Here is a 17918-nt window from a genome sequence, read left to right as displayed (position 1 = left end):
ATGGGATGTTGTAGGTAAATGGCTTGCATATTCATTTTTTTTCCCCTGAAGCTCTTTCTCTCCCTTCAGAACCTTATCTTGGCTTTGGATCTTGGAAGAGAACCACTAAGCAGAGACCAGACCCAGTGAGTGAGCAGGTGTTTTGGACAATGGACTGGTGGAGCCCATCCTTATTATAAAAATGTCTCAGAGCAACCGGGAGCTGGTGGTTGACTTTCTCTCTTACAAGCTTTCCCAGAAAGGATACAGCTGGAGTCAGTTTAATGATGTGGAAGAGAACAGAACTGAGGCCCCAGAAGGGACAGAATCAGATATGGAAACCCGCAGTGCCATCAATGGCAACCCATCCTGGCACCTGGCAGATAGCCCTGCGGTGAATGGAGCCACTGGCCACAGCAGAAGCTTGGATGCCCGGGAAGTGATCCCCATGGCAGCGGTGAAGCAAGCCCTGAGGGAGGCAGGCGATGAGTTTGAACTGAGGTACCGACGGGCATTCAGCGACCTGACGTCCCAGCTCCACATCACCCCAGGGACAGCTTATCAGAGCTTTGAACAGGTAGTGAATGAACTCTTCCGGGACGGGGTGAACTGGGGTCGCATTGTGGCCTTTTTCTCCTTCGGTGGGGCACTGTGCGTGGAAAGCGTAGACAAGGAGATGCAGGTATTGGTGAGTCGGATCGCAACTTGGATGGCCACTTACCTGAATGACCACCTAGAGCCTTGGATCCAGGAGAACGGCGGCTGGGTAAGAACCACGCCCCTTGTGTATTCCTTTTCCTTGGCTTCTGGTCAAATCCCCAGCAACCTTTCCCCTGTGTCTCTTTTGTGCTGGGTGATTATTATTGTTTGTTAAGGAGACATAACTGGCCTCGTTGTATCACAGAGGTTAACTGTTCTGAAATACAGATGACCTAGTTCTGTGAGGACCAGACATCTTCATTCTGGTCTTCCTCGTGACCCTACTCTGTCATACTTGTGTTCCAGTTTCTCTGCAGAAGATAACATAGACTGTGTGTTCATTTGGCCCCAAACCTTTGAGAATGCAAAGGTAACAGGTTACCCCTCACCCTGACATAATAGCTCACAACGTTAAGGGGTGATGAGTGGAATGCCTGGAGGAGAGAGTGAGTATCAGTGACCCACCAGCCCCTTTAGTCTTACTCCCTTGAGATGTCAATCCTGTCCTGGGCTTCCCTCCTCCAAATCAAGTTCCCTTTATTTCAGAGTTTGCATGGCCAGGCTTTGCATCCCTCTGGCTTAGATGGCTGAGGATTGTCTGATTTTAGGTTGTAAGCTGTGCCAGTGGGCCAGTTGTGTTTGTGCTATGCCCCATATTTATTGGCTCTAAAGTATGCAACTTTTCTGTATGGTTGGCCAGTTTGCGGAGCTCTTGCTGTGTCACTCATAAGCGCAGGGACTTTGCACCTCACTGCCTGGGGTTGGTTGGGAAGCTCCAGCTGTTATGCTTGTCACTTTTCTGCCACGGCTCTGGGGCCTCTTCATTCACTGAGCACTATTTGCTGGCAATGCAAGAACCTGGTCTTTGGGGCTCCTTGGGACATTGAGATTTAGTGACAGACTTCAGAAACCAACTGACACAGGGTGAGTCCCAGCCCTGTCACATAACTAGGTGTGTGACCTTGGACAGGCCAGTTTACCTTGAGCCTCAGGTTCTTCCACTAAAAAAATGTGGCCAACCCTCCTTGCCTTGCAGTCCTTGTAAATCTTGGAGCTGATGTGAGCACAGTGACAGGAAGTTTGCTCTAGTAGTTATTGCCAGACCCAGGTACGCTTTCTGAACCCGAGTCATGCCTCATTCCTTTGCCAGGGAAGAGAATTCCCTTGCCCTGATATCACCAAGTCAGGATGAGCTGGTGTGGAGGGACTCTTTACCTGTGGTCACTGTCAGCAGCTTTTGCTCTTCTGCAGTGAACTCAGTTGTATCTCCTCGCTTATCTCCCTGCCTCAGGGAGGTGTAGGGCCTATGAGAGGTATTCATTCTGTCCATCAGAAAATTGAGCAGGCTGTGGAAAATAAGTCATCTATTGAAGGAGCTGAGGTGGAAAGGGCCACGCACCATGGACTCAGGAATGTTAAGAATGCAATTATCCAGAGGCTGGGCCTAGGGTGTGGCAGCCACTTCAGTTTACCACTGAGCAAGGGACCTCCAGGTACACCACCCCCTGTCTTATTTCCCATTTCTTTGCAACTTCATCAACTCTTCCCACTGCCAGTTCTTGTAAAAAGCAGAGTAGAGGTCAGGTGACCGGGGTGGGGCTGGGAAGGTAGAGGTGGAGGGCTTTCTTTGGCTAAGACTAACCCGACTTGAAAGCCTTTCAGTAAATGAACTCCCTGGGGGAATAAATGATTAAATAGTTCCTGTTGGTTTGTGTGATGACCTCTCTTATTCCCTCCTCCTTTGATTCTCTTTAGGGGCAAATATTTGTTTAACTTACTACAGGAGGGACAGGATTCCAGCGTTTCTGACACACCCTCTGAGGCCTAAGTAGAGACTTGGGCCTTTTGCCCCTCACTGTTATCTCTGGCTGGTGGTCCTAATACCATGTGGGTTGTGGCTAACTGTTAACAAAAGGCAATGTGGGAGAGGTTCCTGGCCTGCCAGCCAGTGTCTAAGAGGGCCACCTGGACCAAGAGTTGTTAGTCAGTCACCCAGTGTTGCGTGTGGAAAGAAGTCTTCGACACAGAAACATTGGGCAAGATCATTAGATCACCACTGGATTGACATTCCATCTTCTGCTGTCTCTTTGCCCAAGAGTTATCAGAGCCCATTGGACAGCATACCATATGTTACTTACTCTTGGTGGACAGAGGGGATGTGTGCAGAGGAGCCGGTTATGCCAGAACCATTTCTGGGCATGTTCTTCCCAAGGCCAGGAGGTAGAGAACATGTGACATTGGGATTCTTTGGGTAGAAGGTACCCGCCCACTTCCTCTCAGGGACCATTCTATTTGAGCTGCACACTGGTTCCTGGAGGCTGTGCCTGGGGGATCCAAGAATGTAAGAATTATGGACCATTCCACTCTGGGATATGCTCTAAATTTAGCATCCTTGCAGGAAAGGAAAAGGAAATGAGCTTTTACAGAGTATATCTTATGCATGAGGCATTGTATTAGGTCTTTTACTTATGCAGCCAAAATTCACTGAACATCTTCTATGAGGCAGGCATGTGCTAGGTATTGGCTATAAGCCAGATATGGTACTTTCTCTCATGGAAATGACATGCTATTTCATATATTCCACACAATAACTTTCTAAGGTAGGCAAGTTTATTCTCAGTTTATATGTGAAGCTCCTGGTAGCTTAAATGACTGGCCCCAAGTATTCATCAGCCAGTTAAGTGACTGAGTGAGAATTTACCCCAGGTGGGCGTGACTCCAAAGCCTATAATCTCTTCCCCTCCATATCACATTGTCTTAGGAGTAATAATGTGAGCCAGAGACGCTGTTGGCCAAGCAAAACGTGCCTGTGGAGGTGTTCACTTGAGTCTGTGATGCTGGCCTTGTTCAGGAACTGCAGGAAGAACAGCCCCTGTGTTGGTGGTAGCAGGCTGCCAGAGGCATGTATGTAACGTCTAGATTTTGTCACTGGTAAAACTCAATTCAGTAACAGGATTTTGCCCAGTGAGAGTGGGCTTCTTGTTAATTTTTTGTTAAAACTTCTGGCCCTCCCGGTAGGTAAGAATTGTATGCATAAAGGGAGAAGATGGCCTGCTCCTGGTATGTCTACTTAATTATGGGTGATGCCCCAAGGACTGGAATTCCTCATCTGTATATCCACACCACTGCCTACCTAGAGTCCCCTGGCAAGATGCTGAACCTGTTTGTCTCTCTTGTCCATTCATCTCTTCCACCTGTAAAATGAACTAATGATAGCCACCTGCCATAGCTTGACTCTAGTAAATGATGTAGAACAAAGGCTCTCCTGGGCCTTAATTGTATGGTGGAGGCACTTCTTTTAATGAGTGGGCTACCTGCCTCCAAAAACTGAACTTTGCCCCCAGAGTTTCTCGAGACACAAAGCCAGCCCTTGAGATACTCAGCCAGAATAGTAGAGACTGAATGTTTCTGGGGCTTTCCAATGGGAATGTGGACAGTTAGGTGGTAGGACCCAGGTGGGCCAGGCCATTTTGGGATCACTGTCCCTGGGAAACCCCTTAGCTTAATGGAAACACCATTGTTGAACAGTTTTTGGGGGGGTGGGGGAAGAAAACATCGTTTGGCCTTTCCCCAGGCTGCATGGCTCTGTGGTCTTCTAGTTTCTGTAGGTTTCTTCTTGACTGTTCTGGCTTCATTGGCACTGATGTATGCTTTGCTGAAGCACCTCAGCGACCTTTGCAGATCTCAGCAGCTGTTGGCAATTCTGCGGTTTTCTTGGGGAAACCCCATTAGAAACCCCAAACGTGGAAATTTTTAGTAATCTCATTCAGGTCCCAAAGTGAGGTAGAAGTGTCTCAGGGGCTCCCCCTCAAAACACCCGGTTCTTCTGGAGGTACATTTGAAGTTGCCCTTAAAACTCCATCACCATCACAGGGTTTTCCAGGCTTCCTCGGATTGATTTCCACAGTAGCCCCACAGAGCCCTTCAGCTTCTGGTAGAAAATTACCCCAGGTTTTTTTCAGGGACCTTCAATGGAACCTGCAGGGTTTTCTTGGTTTTTGTGTGGGCTACCGGAAGGTGCAGTTGTTGGTTGTCCCTTCCCCAGCTGGTATCTGTCCTGAGGCTAGAGGTTTGAGCATCCTTCCTGGTTTCTTCCAGTGCCCTCAGCCTTCCATTACAGGGCTTTCTTTCAGCAGCCATGATTTTGTCTGGGTTTACCATGGATAGATTTAGGGGTAATTCCCAGTGAGCTGCTCTTCTGCGGAAACATAATCTCCTACTGCCTTAATTAGCAGGGCTCTGTCCCCACCCCCATCCTCCAACCTAATTCCGTGGAGTCCTCCCCAAGGACTGTCTCTTTTCTTTGAAGGAGTCAGTCTGCTCCTGGATCCGCTTCTCTTCTCTCTCCCCGGCCGACAGTCTGTCTTTCCTGTTCCCAGTTGGCAGATCTGAGTCAGACAGTCCCAATGGGTTTTTTTGTTTAGCCTGGGGACAAGAAGACCCAGGAGACCACGATCTCTGGTTTCAAATATCTGCAGGAAGAGGGGCTAAGCCTTTTTTATTGGTATAGTATAGGAGAATTTGGATAGGTAAATCGCATTGATAGAGCTTAAATTAGTGAAAAGACATTTCTAACACTACCATATCTCTATCAGGTTTAGGAGTTTCCTGAGAGTAGAGTCCATGTCTTGTCAATACTTGTTTAATTGGCATTGAGCAGAGATAGCTCACTAAATTTCTGAAGAAACAGACACTTATCAAACCAGAATAATAGTAATGGGAATTGCCCTTTATTTAATTATTCATGCGTTGATTCAGATAGTATTAATTGAGCTCCTATTGTGTGTCAGGCTGTCCTAGGCACTAGTGGTACAGCATTAAATAAAATTAAGTTTCTGTGTCGGGAGCTCATATTCTAATGGGGAGAAACAGACAACATGTAATTGTGTTGTTTAGTATCTAAGCTGTGTCCAACTCTTTGCGACTCCGTGGACTGTAACCCTCCAGGCTCCTCTGTCAATGGGATTTCCCGGGCAAGAATACTGGAGTGGGTTGCCATTTCCTTCTCCAGGGTGTCTTCCCAACCCAGGGATCCAACCCAGATCCCCTGCATTGGCAGGCAGATTCTTTACTTCTCAGCCACCTGGGAAGCCCCAATTATATACATACGTAACATATATCAATTGATACTAAGTGCTAGGAAGAAAATAAAGTACATTGAAGTACAAGGCATGCCTAGCAAAGGAGATAAGGTTGCAGTTTTAAAAGAGTGCCTAGGGAAGGCATCACTGAAAGGTAATATTTGAGCCAAGACTTGAAGAAGGTAAATTGGTGGTTGATGTGGGTACCTTTAGAGAATGTGTTATAAGCAGAGGGATGGACTCAGAAGGGAGTGTGCTGGCCAGGCTCAGGGATGAAAGAGAAGGCCAGCGCAGCTGGAGAAGATACAGCAAGAGGGAAAGTGGTCAGAGGTGAGAGGGGAGAGTGGGTGGGATTGAGGGGGCAGAGTAGCCAGGGGCCCAATCTCATAGCATATGACAGGCCATGATGAAGACTTCACTTTGGTTGAATGAGAGGCCAGGAAAAGATCAGGAGCAGGGATGAGTTCCACAAGTTCTGAATTCCACAGGGGAGCCCAGCGAAGAGGCTGGTGTAGCAGTCAAGTGAGAAAGAAGAGTGGCTTGAATCAGGAGATAGAGGTGGAAATGGTGAACAGGGACTAAGGAACAAGACCAGACTCACACGGCTTATTGGTGGGTCCGACCACCTTGAAAGCCACATTTCTTAACCACTTAGCAATCATAGAATCAGGTTTAAGTATGCTAGATGTTCTTTGGAGATAGTCTCTTCAAATGTGGTATCCTGAATGGTTCTTCCCTCTAGCACTCTTGCTTCTGAATAATTGCACCGTGTCTGGATTGAGGTCCCAGATCACCTGTGTCTAGCTCTGTGACCTTGGGCCAGCTTCTTGAACTCTCTGAACCTTAGGGCAGGTATTAACTGCTTCACAAAAGATCTAGAGATCTGCCTGAGATGCGTAGAGTCTGGCAGTAGTTGGTATCGTAATTCTGACCATCTTTGCACAGAGCTTGTGTCAGAGACCTGTTCACAGAATCTACAGTATCTGTTCTCCCTTGTTTGGACTCCACAGTGACCTTCTGGCACATCCTCCGGGCAGGCAGGCAGGCAGGCCCCGGCAGTGTTCCTGTCCCGCCAGGAGCTTTGTAGTGCTCTTTTGCCATGTTGGTCAAATGCTGGTCTTTGTTAGGATCCCAGTTCTAGTCTCAAATCTGCCTCAGCTCACTGTCTCACCTTGGCCACATCACTTCTAGGCCTCAGTTTCCCATCTATAAGATGGAGGTTTGAAGTTGAGTCTAGGAATCCTGCTTCTCAGTGGCCCTAGGCCTTGTGGGTTCCACCATTGTGGCATATTTCATGATAGTTATGCTGTAGGATGGCTCTTTCCAGGGATCGAACCCATGGCCCCTGCAGTGGAAGCTCGGGGTCCTAACCCCTGGACCGCCAGTAATCCCCCCACCTTGCCTTTTTGATGCTTATAACCAACAACCCTGGAGGTGAGCAGAAAGGAATCAGGCAGAGAAAGATAAAGTGATCTGCCCATTGGAGGAAGATGCAGGGTTTGGGCTTTCAGATCTAGATTTGACCACTTGTGTGCTGTGTGACCTGGGGCAAGTCTTTTACCTTGTAAATGGCTGTACTAATGGTACCTTGTTCTGAAGATTCAGTGAGTTAATTCCTGTCGTTTGGCTCTGCATAGTGACGGTTAGTATCAGCAGCAACCAGCGGTCACATCCTAGGGTTCCTTCAATCACATCACCTGGCTTCCCATTTATTACACTGATTTTTGTAAATCGTATTTTTGCAGAAAGAAACTGCCTTTGGGACCTTCTGCTATATGGTTTCACCCCTGATGAGACTCAGGCCAAGCCAGAGCTTTAAGACTGGCTCCACGCTACAGGGCTTTTTGGTCAGACTCCAGAGCTCCCCTCGGAACTAGAGGTTTTTTTCTCCCTCTTCAGGAAATGCCATTGCAGTGACTTCCATGGACTGCTTCCTGTCCCAGCCCTGCAGCCGGATTCTTGCTGGCTAGAGTGTGGAAATTGGAAAGTAATATCCCTAAAGGCTCTCCCCACGTACAGACTCCTTTTTTGCCCATGTCTCTCCCTTTCCTCTTGTCAGTTAGTTTCTTTGTTCCCTCCCCTTTGACCCTTCGCCTGTCTTCTCTTCTCATGATCATCCCTTAGAAAATGCATTTCCACTGAGTTCTGTCACACCTTTCCACCCACCCTTGGAGGGGGGTTGTCCAAACTCCTGGATTCTCTCCTGGCTCCACACTGAGTAGCAGTTTTAGTCTTGGACTTACCCGAGAGGGACATGAAACCTGTCACTTGCGGTGCCCTAGGTCATCCATTAACCCTCAGGGGTCCCCACCCCAGCCCTGCACAGGCCTGGGACTCCTCAGAGGTTTGGCACGTAGAAATCCTACCTCCTAGAGACAATTGATAGAGGGTCCAGAGGAGCCTGCCAGCCCCTCCCCGCGGTCACCTTCCAGGAGGAAGCTAAAAGACTGAAAACCTTGTTGGACAATCATCTGAGGAATGGGAGCTAGCCTGGGAGGGAATTGGAACGCACTCAACTATGCCTCAGATCCTTTGTTCCGCTCTTGAAAGGGAAACATTCCCCTCCCTCCTCCCTGGCCACACACACGTGCCTTTGTTCCCCCGAGTCAGGCGGGGCCGGGAACACTGTGTCCTTCCAAGGAGCCTGACTGGCCTCCCCAGAGGCTGGCCTCCTGGTCAGCAGGACTGAGGTTTTTGCTCAGGAACCCCCAGCCTCATGTCCTTTCCATAGAAGAGTCTTTCTGCCAGAGGCTGAGAACTTGCCTACAAATAGCTGCCCAGGGACTTCCCTGGAACTCTTCCACAGGATGCCCGTGTCCCAGGATTATACAGTCCCTCCCTCTTATTCCACTTGGTGATTAATATTATTGTTAATGTTACTATTAATAGCACCTAACATTTATCAAGTGCTTATTCTATGCCAGGCATTGTTCACAATGCTTACATGTATTAACTTATTCCATTTGTAGACAATATTCTGAAGCTGTTACTATTATTATCCCTGTTTTTCAAACGAGGCAACTGAGGTACAGAGATATTAAGCAGCTTATGCAGGGCAGCCTGGTTAGTAAGTGACAAAGCCTATGAGGATAACTTCCAAGCTCCCCCTTTTAAACACTACACTGCATGCACCCCCTTCCCCGACTGTGAATGGTTGTTGGCATTTATCCAGTGCTTACTATGTGGCAGGGCTTTCCCCAGCTTCATTTTTGTGTTACTGTCCAACAACCTCAGCATTACTGGACAATGAGATTTGGGGAGACTCAGCTAGTAAGAAGCAGAGTTAAGATTTGAAACCACATCTGTCTTACTCCAAGCCTGTGTTCTTTATCTCTAAATTATCTTAAAAACCCTGCAAGGTAGGTGGTGTCATCTTCACGGTAGAGTTGAGAAGACTGAGTCTCAGAGAAAAGTGGCATGCTCGGAGCCTCACAGACTAGTACCAGGATGACCCGGGATTCAAACCTGAGGTACTTTGGGCCATGCTGGTGTTCTGCCATCTGAGTCAGGCTGTGTGCAGCGCCCAGCCGTTCCCTCAGCTCCCAGACACACCAGGCAAGGCTCGTTACAGGATGTATTGATCACTTTCTACAAAACCTTAGATAAAACTCTGCACTCATATTTGAAACTTAGCTTAATTTCTTGCTGGTGGTGCAGCACTATGTGAATCAGCTTTCCAGTCTCATCCACACATCTGAGAGAATAGTACCAGCCCTGCAGAGTAAGCAAGGCTCAAATGAGAAAGTGAAACGCAGTGTTCGTCAGTAATAATGACAGATGCTGTGTGTTGAGTGCTTGCTCTGTGCCAGGTGCTATGTTTATGCCCCTGACATAATCATCCTCTTTGGTTCTCATAACTGCTTTGGCGTGAAGATGGAGAATTCAGGGCTTCAAGAGGCTCTATAACATGTCCAAAGTGACACACCTTGGAAGAGGCAGAGCTGGGTCTTGCACTCAGCTGTATCTGATACCAAAGCCTACCCTCAAACCACAGCGTCATTGTTTCTTTGCAGGCCCAGACTGGCTTATTTCACCCCAAGTACCTGGCACAGGGCCTGGGGTTGGGCACAGGCTCGGCCAGGATTTGCTCAATGAACATGAAGGGTTGTTATTATTAGATGCAGGTTAGGCTACAAATGGAGAAGGCAATGTCACCCCACTCCAGTACTCTTGCCTGGAAAATCCGATGGACGGAGGAGCCTGGTAGGTTGCAGTCCATGGGGTCGCTAGGAGTCGGACATGACTGAGCGACTTCACTTTCACTTTTCACTTTTGTGCATTGGAGAAGGAAATGGCAACCCACTCCAGTGTTCTTGCCTGGAGAATCCCAGGGATGGGGGAGCCTTGTGGGCTGCCGTCTATGAGGTCGCACAGAGTTGGACACGACTGAAGTGACTTAGCAGCAGGCTACAAAAATGTCTCTGTCCTTAAGGGAGCAAACTCATTTAAAGCAGTAGGAATAGACTCACAACCCTTGGTGAACGGCTCCAGGCAAACTGTGCCAAATCTGTAGTGCAGACTCCAGAAATGGAAGAGGACAGACCCGCTGGCACATCCCACGGGTACCCGGACCTCTGCCAAACCAGCCCACTTCCACCATCAGCTACTCAGTTGGTGACTGCCCAGTGGCCTCCGCCCTCAGCCTGCATCATCCTGTGCACCTTCTCCCGTGCCAGCTGCACCGCCAGCTCAGACCCTCTTCTGTGCCAATAGTGGAAAGTGTCAGGGAGGAGAAAGTTCACTAGAGGCTTGAATGATAGCTTTCCCAGCAGTAGGGCTTTTTGCGCAGTTCACACCAAGTCCTCAGTTTCCTCATCCATAAAATGAAAGGTAGTAGTCATCCCTTAATGAAGATAGCAATGGTGATCTTTTTTGCTTGGGCTTGCCTGGATCACTCTTCCCCTAGATCTGATCAGGGCTGTCTTAGCATTTAGGTCTCAACTCAAATATCACCTCTCCAGAGACCACCTGTGTTTACCTCCTTACTGTCTGTCTCCTCTTGTAAAACCTAAGCTCCCAGAGTACAGGAGTTTTGTCTCATGTTTCCTTCATCCCCAGCATCTCGCATAATGCTTGGTGCAAGGGACTCAGCAAATACTTACTGAAGGAGTGAGTGACTCTAGCCCACCTAGCACGGTGCCCGAATACAGTATGCTCAGTTAGGCATCATTACTACCTCTGAGGAAGATGTGGAATGTGAAGGCTTACAGTAGGTGAGAAAATGTGGCAAGAGCAGCCTTGGTAGGTAAGAGCAGTCCAGACAGAGCTGGAGGCTGAGATGTGTAGGAAGCATTTGGGCGACAGTGAGGAGGCAGACTGGCAGAAGAGGGTCTGGGTAAAGGGTCTGGGTAAAGAGGGTCTGGTAAAGCCGGTCAGGGAGAAGGGAATGGTGACTGATGGTGGGGGCCTGTGGACAGAGGGACGGGATAGCTGACATTAGAGGTGGGCCAGTTGGGGAGAGGCCCAGCACCAGAGTGATGCAGCCAGGTCCCTAGTCATCATGGAAGACGATCCCTTGCCAGCCAGGGCTCAGCAGACAGAGCTGCAGGGAAAAAAAAGCCAGAGGCACCTGCGACCTGTGGATCAGGTAGGCTGTGCTGGTTGTTATTTTGGGGCTCTGGGCCAGGTGCAGATTCAAAGGCTTGATTGAAGCCTTTTGGCAACTCTGGTCTTAGCTGGGTAAACATCACCTGTCTTCTGCCACCTGCGGCAGCAATGCCAGGAAGGTACCCTGGGCAGGCCCAGAGGGGCCCAGCTTTCTTACTGCCCTCATGGCATAAGAAACCCCCCAGGAGAGGCCACTCCTTCCCTGCCCCACAGCTTCCTTTCCAAAGGGCTCAGGTAGCAATAAGGTACCTCCTGTCCAAGAGGCCCCTGTGGTTCCCGCCCCTGGAAGGCAGGGGTGGGGCTTTGGGAGCTGTTGACAGCTGGGCCCAGCTGGGGGGAGGGGTCAGTTTGGGAGCAGGTGCAGATTTCAGGGAGGGCGGGGCCTGAAGGGAAGTAGGGATCTTGGTAGGCTGCAAAATTTCCCTCCCATCCCCCACCCCCCAGTCACAGCTGGCTTCTCCAGGAACCTGACGACCTAGTTACAGTGCTTAGAAATTGTTAGCTTAGCTTGCAGTTCAGAGCTGTGCCAGTCTCTCGTCTCTGAGGCTTCTTGGGTCCAAAAGGTACCCTGGCATTTCCCCGAGGGGCGTCCATGTGCAAGACATGCACCATATCACGTGTGCAAAATTCTTGTCCAAGAGAGGAAAGAACCAGTCAGGCTTCTTCCCTTCTTCCCAGGTGGGCCCACCCCTCCTCAAGCCAGGAAAAAGACTCCCCTGCCCCTTCCTCCCCGCCACCCCTGCTTCTGTCTCTCTCTGAGGGGTTAGTGAGTGGCAAATGAAGGTCACAGACTTCTTCCCTGTAGGTTCGGCAGAGACTCTTGTTGCCCTAGGGATAGCTTGAGCATACCTAACCGTTGCCTCCTTACCTTTCCTCCTTGTGCTGATGTTCAGACCTGATAAAAGAGGGTGAGGAAGAATCTGTTGGGAGCTCTTGGGGCCCCAGCCCTTCTAGGAAGCACCTGGTCTTGGTATTCTTGATGTTTGCCTCTCCTATGCTTCCCTCGGAGAAATTCTATCCCTGTTAAGAGCCAGATTAATCTCTCTCAGCCTTAGTTTTCTCATCTTTAAAGAGGCTAAAATAATGTAGTACTTTTCTTGAAAGACTCTTTTGATCATGAAAATATGTGATAAGATACGTGGAGCACTTAGCATGGAGCCTAGCACGTGTAGTTACTCAGTATGACACCTACTATTACAGCTGTTACTAGCAGATTGCCGTCACAGGTGATCAAGAAGTTGTGATCACAATTGGAGCTACTCTCCAAGAGCAAACTTTTAGGCTAACAGTATGTAGATACGCTTTGAACCAAGAGCTGGGAGATTTTAAGGTTCCTGAAGCTGGGGACTGCAGCTCCTAACCTTGTCCCTCATATCCTCCACGAGGGCCCCTAGTCATGCTGTACACTGCGGGGGTTCGGCCAGTGTTGCTGACTGGGCATCTGGTAATGGGGCTTATTTTTTTCGATCTTTGCCAAGTACCTCCAGAAAGGCAGGGATCTCATCCTCTGCTTTATTTACTGCTCTGTCCCTGGATCCTGCCACAGAACCTGAAACATAGAAGACAGGCATCTGTTGACTGAGGCAAGACTTAATGAGTTGAATATTTAAAGAGCATAGGAGCATGCCTAGCACATAGTAAGTGCCTGACTTGCGTCTGAATGATTAAACAATGTTGTGGGGACTCTGGCATTTTCCAGGGTGGCCTCACTCCTTGTTTGCTGTGTGGTTGTAAGCCTGTTGCCTCATCTGCTAGAAAAAGATAACACCCACCCTGCCTTGCTGTCGTGCTAGCTGAGAGGCCCAAGGAGATGATAGATGAAAAAGCACTTTGAGAGCTATAAATGTTTGGTCTTGTTGCTGCTCCTTCCTTGACTGAGGTCAAACCATAACTGTCATTCATTCATTCATTCAACCACCAAGCACTTTTTGGGTGGAAGCAATATCCTAGCTCTTTGGCTTATCTAATTTCATGAATTTGGACAAATTACTTCTCTAAGCTCGGACATCTATAAAATGGCATTAATAATCATTTCACAGGATTGTTGGGAGAAAGACTAAGCCAAGCACTCTGAGCTTATTGAGGGTGGAAACTACATCCCATTCACTGCCATCAGCTACTACCAGGCTGAGTGTTTAGTGTCCAAGTTGATGAACATTCATAATGATGAACAGTGTATGTAAAGTGCCCTGGCACAGAGTTTGGTATGGAGTAAAAGCTCCCCAAATTCAGGGTCTTTCCTTTTCCTCTTACTGTGAAGTTTGGTCATTCCTTGATACAGACTTGGTTGCCTTTTGCAGTCTAATTACCCAGCAAGACCAGACCTCTGAGTAATACTCTAATGGGAAGGCGAAATGACTACTAACTCCTCACCCCTGGATGTCCTCAGCCGCCTTGGCCAGACTGCTGAGTGGGAACTCTGACTGGCCAGGATCAGTGCTGCTTAAATATAAAACTGGAAGGCACCAGTGGACCTCACCCCACGCTCACCTCTGATTCAAAACAAGAACAACCACCCCTTGTTCTACCCACTCCCTGTCTGCTACTCAGTGAGAAAAAATTTCCCTTTGCTCACAACACCCACATTCATATGGAACCCTAGGGATTACCATATCAAGGAAGTCCCCAGGGAGTCACTGAGAAATGGCCCTTCGGGGCAGGGTCCCCTGGGACTGGGTCCAGCAGCAGGTGCAGGCAGGAGGCCCCAGGCTGGTGGCTAAGTGATGAAACTGAGAGACAAGTAGGGCCAGACAAGAAGTCAGCCCAGAGGAAACTGCCTGCCTGTCCATGCAGGTGTCCAGGCACCTGGGAGCAGTTTCTGGCTCTGATTTAGTGGTGGAAGATAGGGTTCCACATTAGTACCCCAAGCTTCAGTATGGAGAACCCATACAACTCCAGAGCAAAGTCTACACTTGGTCCCCAGGTCAGTGTCCTTTGAACCCTTCTCAAACCCCTTCAAGGTGAAAGAAGTGCTTCCGCTGGGCATCACAGCACCTCCTGCTGGAAGATCTTCAGGAACGATGGAATGGTAACCAGTGGCCTTTGCTATGTTTGGGGCCCTGTCTGTGCTGGGGGCTTTTGAAGAGAGTGAGATGATTTCATTATCGGAAGTATGGGCTCTGAAGTGGGACAGAGCTGAGTTTGAATCTGGGTTCTTCACATACCAGCTGTTTGATCTTTGACTCATTCTTCTTTCTGAACCTCAGTTCCCCTGTCTCAACAATGGAGACGATAATACCTGATTTGTAGGGTTTTTGTAGGATGAAATGAGATCATACATGTCGAGCTTGGCACAGATGTTATAGTAATTTTAATAATGAAAAAGTGAAAATCACTTAGTAGTGTCTGACTCTTTGCGACCCCATGGACTATAGCCCTCCAGGCGCCTCTGTCTGTGGAATTCTCTAGGCTAGAATACTGGAGTGAATAGCCATTCCCTTCTCCAGGGGATCTTCCCAACCCAGTGATCAAACCCAGGTCTCCTGCATTGCAGGCAGTTTCTTTACCATCTGAGCCACCAGGGAAGCCCAATTATAATAATAGCTAACATTTACAGAGCACTTATCCTTAAGTGTTTCATATGTACTTATTGAATTCTCAAACAATACCATTGAAGTAGGCATTCTTACTATAATTCTCATTTTACAGAGGAGAAAAGTGAGACATAGGGGAAGTTAAGGGGTTTGTAGAAAGATGCTAGGTTGGTAAGTGGTGAAGTGGAGATTGGAACTTCCGTCTGGCTCCAGAGCCCACAGTGTTCTACTTCTGGATAAAGAGGGCCTCATCGGTGTTGCTGCTGTTACTCTTGTATCCAGCATTGTAGCTGTCTGTGGTTTTTGGTCCATCTGCTGAATTCTGAACTCAGTGAAGGCAAGAAACTCATCTTAATCACCTTGTATCCCCAGAGACCCAACATAGTACTCATTAATATTTGCCTAATGGCTGGGAATATTCCCTTTCATCATTAATCAATCAGTAGCTCTTTATCGACCATTTCCTGTATGCTAGATTTGAGCTAAATCCTGGGAGGAATGCAAAGTACAATTCTGGCCTCTGTAAACCTAATCTGGAAGATTGGGTGTGTGGGGGTGGGGAGAGCATTCCACAGCACTGTGTCATTGGGCAGAAACTTCCACACAGGAGGCAGAAACAATACAGGTGGCTTGGCGATGCTGTTTTCCAAGCTGGGATTCCCACCCCTCCCTGACTGGGCCACTCCCTCCATCTGCGGAACAAGGTGACACAGATTCTTTGCTTCTGCCCCAGTGCTGAAACTGCTCCTTCTCTTTGCTCCTCTTGAGGTGGATCAGGCAACCAATTCATGGGAGCCTAGAATGACAGGGGAATCAGATATCGGAGCTTAAGAATACCTTAAAAAATCACTTCTTCCCAAACACTGCAGGCAGAAAGATCTTTTGGAAACCAAATTCAGATCTTGTCACATTCTTGCTTACAACCCTCCACCCACTTGGAATAAAACCCAGAGTCCTTACTGAGGCCTTCCTAAGGCCTCACTTTTCCCTCTCTGCACTCCTAGCTTAGGGACTCCTGCTCTTCCAGGCTTACCTGTCCCTGCCGGAGGGTCTTTGTAGTCTGTTCCATCTGCCTGGAGTGCTCTGCCCTTGGTGTTTGCCTTGCTGGTACTTTCAGTTGACTCAGTTCACAGTTCACCCCCTCTGAGCGGTTCTCTTTGACCTTTGATCTAAAGTAGCCAAGCTTTTGTACCACTTAATTACTCTCTAGTCTTTTGCCTTCTTGTATTTTTATCACAGCACCAACCTCTGAAATTTTCTTTTTGTTTACTTGATTTTTTGTCACCCTTCTACTAGAATATAAGCCCCATGATTACAATGACTTTAGTTTGGTCATCATTTTATCTCTAGTACCTAGAACTGTTCCTTATAGGTAGTAAGCATTCAGTGAATGATTTTGGAATGAATGATTGAGCAAATGAACAAACCCAAGACATTTTTTTTTTTCAAGACATTGTTTTTATTTTATACATGAGAAAACTGAGTTAGCCCAGAGAAAAGCTAGTAAGAATTGTGAGGTTCTTTCAAGTTAACCTTCTGAATGCTCACTAAGTGCGAAGCACTCTACTTAGTGATCCATGCATTATTTTTGTCACTCATCTGTGCCATAATAAAAGTGTTTGGGATGTTGTTTTTGTGTACCATTGTAGCATTTAAAAGAGAAATGGACCAAGTCCTATTTTATCAGAACCTTACTCTGTTTTACAAAAAGTTGGAAACTTAGTTGGCAACTTAGAAAATTTATATGATCAAAGGATGAAGTAGTGAGTGGAGCCAAGGGAAAGGTGTAGATAAGATGAGGCCGGGACTAGGCTTAGTTCACAGAAGCAGATACCACTGAGTCCTTGAAACTGAGCAAAGTTTTTCTATCATTCTTTATGATTGGTAAGTAAGTTATGCACAGACTTGTGAAAACGATGGTATATTTTAAAAATCCAGTCATGTGCATAACCTTGGGATCATCCCAGACTCCATGTGATAGTCTGGGGTTTGTTGGCTCCCTCACTCCTGGGCTAAGGCGATGTGATGATCTCTTCCGCTTCCTTCACCAAAGGGGCCTGGCCAGCAGGAAGGAGCCTGGACCCAACCCTCTCTGGACCCAGCCAGCTTTGTTTCAAAGAGAGGCTTTTCCCCAGATTTATTAATTGTGATATCACCATTTGAAGAGCCAGTTCTGCCCTTGAAGTACTTCCAGTTGAATTAGAAAAGATGTTATGAACATGACAAAGAGATCTTGAGAAAACCAACAATAAATGCTAAACGCAAAATAAGAGCAATACGTCACAGAAAAGCTGAGTTTTGTGCTGGGACTTACTGCAGAGACAGGGAAAAAAGGGGCTGGTGCTCCACATGACCTCAGTTGTGCAGACTGGGATGGACTCTTAAGGAGGGAGAGACCCATAGGAGTGGCAGTCTGTTTTGGAGTGTGTCTGGAAGGGTCACTTATTAGGTAATAAAGACAGAAAGGTCAGCTGAAGCCAGACTTGTAGGAGAGTCTGAGGCCCTCCTCAGCAGTCCTGGTATCCCAATATATGAGTTATTGCCAGGTGTGGATGCCCATCCTGGCCACCTGTTGGTCCACTGGTTCCCAGGTAGCAATGCCAGCATCTGGTTTGAGAGCCAGGACCTGATAGCACAGGAATGAGTGTGGGGTCCTTGTCAGTGTAGCCCTTGGCCGTTGCAGGTGCATTCATTCATTTGTTGATTCAGCAGATGTTTGTTGAGCACCAGTATATGCCAGACGTGTGCTAAGGGCCAGGGATGCTGTGATGAATAGGACAGTCAAGGACACTGCTTTCACAGAACTATTATATTAGCTGGGAAGCCAGCTGCCCCAAGAAACAAATAAGATGATTTCAGATGAAAATGAGACTGAGTAATGCAGTCTCAGGGAATCTAGGGAAGCAACATTAGATGAGGAGGTCAGGAAGGCCTCTCTGAGAAGGTGACTTTTGACCGGAGTGTAGATGAAGGAGAAAGCCAGCCTGAGAAGATCTGAAGCGAAGATTGTGCAAACAGA

The 17918-nt window shown here is 47.9% G+C and overlaps 1 protein-coding gene across 5 annotated transcripts in view; it reads left to right on the top strand.

The window, feature by feature from the left end:
• The window catches only part of BCL2L1 (BCL2 like 1), a 50604-nt gene that overhangs the window by 1588 nt on the left and 31098 nt on the right, over positions 1 to 17918 (top strand). For 3 of the 5 annotated variants that reach the window (XM_043883128.1, XM_043883125.1, XM_043883124.1), the window contains exon 2: positions 70 to 745. In XM_043883128.1, coding sequence (XP_043739063.1) covers positions 182 to 745 — 564 coding nt within the window. In that variant the 5' untranslated portion in view covers positions 70 to 181. Of the gene's footprint in view, positions 1 to 51; positions 746 to 17918 lie in introns of all 5 variants that reach the window. The other 2 variants (XM_043883129.1, XM_043883127.1) reach the window with 1 other exon arrangement.

Source organism: Cervus elaphus, chromosome 23, assembly GCF_910594005.1.
Source record: "Cervus elaphus chromosome 23, mCerEla1.1, whole genome shotgun sequence".
NCBI lineage: Eukaryota > Metazoa > Chordata > Mammalia > Artiodactyla > Cervidae > Cervus > Cervus elaphus.
Note: the sequence above shows the minus strand (reverse complement) of the source record. Positions and strands in the feature narration are given on the sequence as shown.